This window comes from Echinops telfairi, unplaced genomic scaffold (genome assembly GCF_000313985.2).
Source record: "Echinops telfairi isolate 266 unplaced genomic scaffold, ASM31398v2 ScPeMD7_7412;HRSCAF=8450, whole genome shotgun sequence".
NCBI lineage: Eukaryota > Metazoa > Chordata > Mammalia > Afrosoricida > Tenrecidae > Echinops > Echinops telfairi.
Genome location: NW_022111312.1, coordinates 4,194,652 through 4,201,663, shown reverse-complemented (window position 1 = coordinate 4,201,663; position 7,012 = coordinate 4,194,652). Strand labels below are relative to the sequence as shown.

General features: G+C 58.4%; 1 protein-coding gene across 2 annotated transcripts in view; it reads left to right on the top strand.

Annotated features, from left to right (window-relative positions):
• Window positions 1-7,012, top strand: part of RBM19 (RNA binding motif protein 19) — a 75,997-nt gene that overhangs the window by 5,807 nt on the left and 63,178 nt on the right. The window contains exons 6-11 of one of the 2 annotated variants that reach the window (XM_045296861.1): window positions 255-508; window positions 2,290-2,370; window positions 2,958-3,036; window positions 3,701-3,772; window positions 4,992-5,195; window positions 6,098-6,228. In XM_045296861.1, coding sequence (XP_045152796.1) covers window positions 255-508; window positions 2,290-2,370; window positions 2,958-3,036; window positions 3,701-3,772; window positions 4,992-5,195; window positions 6,098-6,228 — 821 coding nt within the window. Of the gene's footprint in view, window positions 1-254; window positions 509-2,286; window positions 2,371-2,957; window positions 3,037-3,700; window positions 3,773-4,991; window positions 5,196-6,097; window positions 6,229-7,012 lie in introns of both variants that reach the window. The other variant, XM_045296860.1, reaches the window with a different exon arrangement.

Sequence of the window (7,012 nt, the reverse complement as noted above, 5' to 3'; positions counted from 1 at the left end):
CTCAGGGTGGTCATCTCTGGGAGCTGTCCGGGACACCTGGGCCTTTGGAAAGTATGAGGCCCCACAGCTGGGCACCATCTAGTCCCTCGGGCTCCCCTGAGGGTTTGCATCTGGTACAGCGACCTCAGAAGGGGAGTCAGGCCGGAGTGACCCTGCTTGTTGGAGGAGCTGTCAGATGTGGAAGAGGCCCTTCCGGGTAGCCCTGGGAAGGAAGTGGAAGTCTTCCCGACCTGACCCCCACCTTGTTTCCCTAGACCTCACCCCAAAGACGGCTGTGCAGAAGGGGCTGTCTGACATGGACTACCTGAAATCCAAGGTGGTGTCGGCAGAGCTAACATCTTCTGAGGAAGAGGAGGCGAGTGAAGATGAAGCTGTGAACTGTGAGGAGGGGAGCAAGGACCAGGATGCCTCCCCCCCCCCCACCCAGCCTGCAGTGCAGAGGAAGGGGGCCGGCCGGGAGCAAGGGGTTGCAGCCGGGAAGGAGCGCCCACAGGAAGCCCAAGTGGAGGTCTGTGGGCACCCAGGGGGTGGTGCTCCTGTGGTTGGACAGGCCCCTCTGTCAGGGTGTGACAGGCCAGAGCGGGGAGCCACGCTGTGCAGCCCAGAGGGCGTCTCGGGCTGCTGGGTGGCAGACTTGGGCTCACAGGCTCTAAACCCAGAGTTAGGAGCCCTAGTGACATCATAGTTGGGACACCTATGGCTGCAAACCTCAAGGTGGTTAGTTCAAAACCACCAGCTACTCAATAGAAGGAAGAGGAGGCTCTCCACTGCTGTCAAGATTTACTGTCTCAGAAACTCTCAGAGGAAGTGCTACTCCCTCCTGGAGGGTCCCTCTGAGTCAGAGTCCACTCAAGGGACAGCCAGGATGAGGGCTTTTGGGTTGTTAAACCCATTGTTTTTGTAGCATTGTCAGAAGGATGCCACAGGCCAGAGTCTGCAACGTGCTTGGTACAGCTCCAAACCAAACCCCCTGCCAGCACATGGATTCTGCCTCATGGCAACCCTCTGTAGGGTTCCCAAGGCTGCAGAGCATTATGGGATTACAGCCCTGATGATCTCCCACCGAGTGTCTGGTGGGTTTGAACAGCCAACCTTGTGGTTAGCATCCTAGGCTCACTCAACAGCATCTCCAGGGCTCCCCTAAATCGACAGTAGTACATCCCCCTGGGTTTCAGGTCCCCTTCCTACTGCCTCTGCCTACCCTGTAGCCTGGGCCCAGACCTCACACCTACCTTTTCCTGGGTCCTGACCTCATTGCAGCACAGGTGTAAATGGGGGCTTGGACTCTCACAGGCACAGACCATGATGGGCCGTTGCAGGCTGTCAGGCCCCAAGGCAGCTGTGTTTAATGGTGCATTGCAGCAGCCACACAGAACTCACAGACGACGCTCCAGAGTATGGGGTTTCCTAGGGAAGTTAACAGGCTACAACGAAGGTGAGAAATTCAGGGTGCATTTGTTCAGTCCAGGCGGTTTCTTCTGTGCCGTGCCCTCAGGCAGGCCTCTTGCTGGCACTCATCCTCTTGGCCTGGACCCTGTCCTGCTCAGACAAAGCTCTCACCATTGCCAGCAGAGGGTATCCCACTCCGCTCTAAGCCTCAGTCTGCAGCACTCGGCTCCAGTTCTGTGGGTCAGCAAGCCCAGCTCCTCTAGTTAGTGCCCAGAGGCGCCCCGCTCCAGAAGCCAGCCCGCTGCCCTCCAGCACCCGGCCTTACTTGCTCTGTGGCTGGAAGCCCACCACTCTGTCTCATGATCTGTGGCTCCTGGTTCTACGGCTGATGCTCCTCTGGTGTTACAGCCATCTCCTGGACCAAGGAGGTCCAGTCTGCATGGATCTCAGGGTCCAAAGGACATGCTCCCCTCTTGACTCTTGGTTCTCGCTGGTAATGAGCTCCCCCTGCCATTGCTCACTTTACCCCCAGCAGGACTTCAGTCACTCAGGCCTGGATCGTATCATCCAATCAGTGTCTTCCCCTCCTTCTTATGCAAACTTATTAGGAAAACTGGCCATTTGGTGGGAGCAGCAAAGCCTATGGCTGGAAGAGCCAGATTAACACTTTACTGACCTGCTTAGTTCAGGCCCAAACCATCCCATTCAGCTGGCTCCTCCTATAAAGGCTAATTCTGCTTCCAGGTTCAGCTAACATGAGTACAAGCACGTGTTAGCGCATGCGTGTTGGGCCGAGTTTGGGCAGGAAAGCAGGAGTGTTCTGGCCGGTCAGCAGTATGTTATATCACCCCTGGGCTGCCGGGGGCTCACTGTGCCATTTCTGTTTTCTCTGGTCAGCAGATGGAAAGGCCAGCCACCCAGAAGGAGCCCACCACTCCCCACACCGTGAAGCTGCGAGGAGCCCCGTTCAACGTCACCGAGGTACGTGCTCTCCAAGGACAGAGACAAGCAGCCACTCGGGCCGGAGGCGAGGGGGCTGCTAGGGCCAGCCCAGCTCTGTCAACAGCTGGGGGGACTTGGGGGCCAAAACCAGGATGGAGAAACAAGGGCCATGCACAGGACGGCGGGGCTCACTCCCGATTAGTTGCACCAGGGCTCAGCAGGCTGCTCTGCTCACAGGAAAGGCACACTGCTGCGTAGTGTTGCAGGGTCTGTGGTACTCAAGAGGAGCCCTGGTGCCACAGAGTGCCTCACCTCTGTGGCACTCGGCTGCCAACCAACCAATGCTTTGTGGTTGGGACCCACTCGCTGCTCTGAGAGAGAGAGAGAGAGAGAGAGATGGCACCAGGGTCTTGGAAACCTCCAAGGCTCGTTGAGGTTGGTTGTCCCTGCTCTGTAGGAGCCCACTGTGGTCTTTGTCACACCTGACCGCCACCCATAGGCTCCTGCCGGGGGCAGAAAAGGCAGTGAGAGGACAGGAGTGCCCTTTGTTTGCAGGTCTCCCTGAGCCAGACTTGTCCCTCTTTCATGGGATCGATGACAGGGAAGACCTTTGTTTCTCCTGACAGAAAAACGTTACAGAATTCCTGGCACCCCTGAAGCCAGTGGCCATTCGGATCGTGAGAAACACCCACGGGAACAAGACCGGTATGGAAGGGTTGGCGAGGGACAGTGGCCAGGAGGGAAGGTGGGCCAGTCAGATGGCGAGGGGGGAGGGAAGGACAGGGTTAAGGGCGACCACTCCCCGTCGCTTGTGGACCTTGCGTCTGTGAGCACAGGACCCCATCTCCCTGGGTTTCCCGCTTGAGGGGAAAGAAAGGTCAGCAGGGCTTGGGGGCTGCTGGGCCCGTCCGTCAGCAACAATGAGTGCTGAGTGCAGGAGCGTGGGGCAGTGTCCCTTTCCCGAGTGGCCTCTTGGGGCTGCAGTGTCAGAGCCCCACCAGCCGGGCCAGGTGGGGAGCCCTCAGTGCCCCAGGGGCAGAGCTGTCTAACAGCTGTGCGGATTCGCTGTTCACACGCAAAGGGCACCTAGCGCAGGGGTCCTGCCCCGGCGTGGCCTGGGCCCAGGGTGAGCACAACAGGAAGGCAGAGGGCTCCTGTGTGTCTGACTCCAGATCTAGAATCTTATCCACAAAGCCAGGCACTCTGCACCCCACGCTCCCCGCCAAGGGAAGGTAGACTGGAGGACGGCAGAAATAAGAGCGCTCTGCGCCCCCGTTTTGGTCGGGTCTCCTCGAGCCCCCAGCACAGGGAGTATGTCCATCTCGGAGGGTCCTCCACAGCCTTCACCTGTGTCATTTCCACCCCCCAGGGTATATCTTTGTGGATTTCAACAGCGAGGAGGAAGTGAAGAAGGCGCTGAAATGCAACAGGGAGTACATGGGTAAGGAAGCCCGGTGGGCGGGGCCGGCCGGTAGGGAGGCGGATTTGATTGCACGGTGCACAGCCGGCCGCGCCAGGCCCCGGGCTGGGCTGCGGGGAAACAGCTGGGAGCAGACAGGCCCACACAATGGGTGCCTGGAGCTGGCACAGGAATCCTCCACAGAGCGGCGAGCAGCAGGCCAAGTAAATGAGAATCAAATGTTTGGGCCTCCAAGAGGCAAGAGGTATAGTGGCACAGTAGGCTATGCATTGGGCTGCTAACCACAAGGTCAGCGGTTCACACCCTCCAATTGCTCTCGGGGAGCAAGATGAGGCTGTCTGCTCTCGTGAAGATTTACAGCCTGGCACACCCACAGGGGCAATACTGCTCTGTCCTCTAGGGTCACTGTGAATCAGGAACAGCTGCTTGGTCACAGTGAGTTGGGGTTTTAGAGGCCGAGAGAAGAGGGCGCAGGCCCTTGTTCCCTCCCACTGATGAACATCGGGGAAGGGGGCGCCTTGGACCCTGGCCTCTGGGCTGTACAAATCAAGGAGTTGGCCATCCTGACCTCCTCTTCATTTCCAGAAGAGTTTACATTCTCTAAAGTGGGAGAAGTGGGGGCAAGACACAGCCCTCTCCATAGCCTGGGCGTTTCTGAAAGGACCAGGAGGTGGAGGTGGTGATTTTAAATGGGGTGTGGCGTCTTTGTCCCCACAGAGAAGGTGACACGGGGACAAAACCTGAAGGACTCCAGGGAGCAAGTCCTGAGGCCGTGGGTGGGGGAAGGGGCTCCTGTAGAGGGGAAGGGCACGGGGCCATGGGCCATGGGTTTCAGGTTCTGTCAGGACAGGTGCAGCAGCTGTGGGTGGGGGCCTGGGCAGTAGGTCTAAGGGCAAGTGTGGGGTGGGCACGTGGCAGATATGGGGACCATCAGCAGGACACAGGGATTGTCCAGTGTCGGGGCTAGCACTGACTAGTAGGTAGGGAGTGCCCAGAATCCTTTGGCTATGTTTCCATAGTCTGAGCCGGACCAGCCCCACATCTGAAACTGAAGTTGAAGGGTGAGAGAGGTTTGAGAACCTTGCAGTTCAGCCCCGGTGGTGTCCAGTGTGGCCATGTAGGCACCCTGGCCACGGCATCTGGGAGAGCCACAGAGAAGATTCTGGAATGCCCAGTCAAGGCCCCCCCCCACACACACACACACATACACACACATCTGACCCACCATCTCCTCACGCAGGTGGACGCTACATCGAGGTGTTCCGGGAGAAGAGCGTTCCCGTGGCCCAGGGGCCCCTGAGGAGCAGTGGTCAACCCTGGCAGGGCCGGGCCCTTGGGGAGCACGAGGAGGAGGAGGACCTGGCCGACTCCGGGAGGCTCTTTGTGCGCAACCTGCCCTACAGCAGCAGCGAGGATGACCTGCAGCTGCTCTTCTCCCCATATGGTAGGCCCCCGCGACCCTCTCGAAGCCCTCTCAGATTTAAGGGGTCAGTAGGGCCAGCGACCCAAGAGGGGTCACCTCAGACAAGCCCCCTTTGCTGTTCAGCCTCCCTGTGCCCCCACCCTCCCGCCGCACACTCAGATGCAGAGCAGTGTACGTGCCGGCTCGGTGTCCCCCCTTTACCCTCTGAGGGAAAGTGGGACCCGTCTTGGTCTCTGAGCTGACTGACTGGACAGTGGGGGCTGCTGGGGTCAGCATCGCTGTTGTCACTTGTGAGGCCCATGTAGGGCAGCCACATCACAGCAGCCTGTGTGGGTCTGTGGGGTCCCCAATGCCGAGGGGAAAGAGTCGGTTCAAATGAGTATAAGGTTGGGATGCTTCTGAAATCTGTGCCCACAGGCCGCTGCCCTGCTCACCTGGCAGGCACCAGGAGGGCTCTGTAACCTGCTCCTGAAGACAGCGTCCCAGGAAATGGGGGTGGGGGGACATGGAGAAAGGGCGTGTCTTAGCCACGTGCCAGGCCCTGTTCAGTAGGTGCATGCTAGTAACTCCCGCCGCCCTGTGTTAGGCACTCATCCTGTGTCCATTGGACAGAGGATCAGACTGAGACTTGTGGAGGCCAGGATCTGGGCCCAAGACCGAGCTTCAGCCAGGTTCCGTGGCTTCGAGAGGCTCGTGGGAAAGTGGAATTACAAGGCCATGGCATTTTTTTTCACGTCCTTCACAGCCCCCCTCATAAGGACTTTGGGGGATGGGGTGCCTCTCAGCAGGCAGAGGCCGGGGCTGGCCCAGAGCAGTCGTTGAATGCTCTCCCCAGTTAAACAGCCGCCGTTGTACGCAGCAGCTTCTTACCCGGCCCTTGAACCTGGCCTACAGGAGACTGACACTGCTCCCCCTGCCCTCAGGTCCCCTGTCTGAGCTCCATTACCCCATCGACAGCCTGACCAAGAAACCCAAGGGCTTTGCCTTCGTCACCTTCATGTTCCCCGAGCACGCGGTGAAGGCCTACGCTGAGATCGACGGGCAGGTGTTCCAGGTGAGTGCTCACCAGCCATCCATGGACATACAGGTGTGTCGGGGACAGAGACCTGGCCTCAGTCCCAAGAATACTCTTGGTGATGGCATGCCAAGCCACCACCTCACATGAGCTCCTCGTACAGAAGCGCCACGGGGGCAGGGCATTTGGGTCCGCCCCCCTTCACCAATCTGCCTCGAGCTCCTACAACTGCCTGGCACAACAGGCACGCATCCGGTCAAATGAGTAACGGCTCCCCATCTCCAGAAACGCCCCCTTCAGAGAACAGTAAGGAGGAAAGGAGAAAGGATGGGGCACATGCACATGGCTGAAGTCGAGTGCTCTTTCGTGACTGTACCAGGTACTGGGGTTGCTGGGTCTTGTACACAGTCTCTCGTTACCATCCCTTTGAGGAAGAGACAGCGCAAGAGGGCTCTGGTCTCGTCTACACCCTCACCCACATTTGTTCTCTGTGTTGAACCCGGCTGTTCGTGCTGGGGCGAGGCGAGAGCTCATCTTTCAGGTGACTCTTGGTTAGCGTGAAGGGATCCCACTGACTTTCGTATGTTGATCTTGTACCCTGCTGCTTTGCTGACTCTCAGTTGGTTCTCCTAACGTTCAGATCATTATCAGAGCACCTTTAGGTGATCATCTGCAAATGCAGTTGTACTTCTTCCTTGACAATTTGGACGTCTTCGTCCCTTTCCTTCTTGAAAGCTCTGGCTGAGACTTCAAGCATGGCATTAAGAGTGGTGGTCACAGAATCTGGGGTCCCACATGCTGGAAGATAAACAAGGGGCCATCT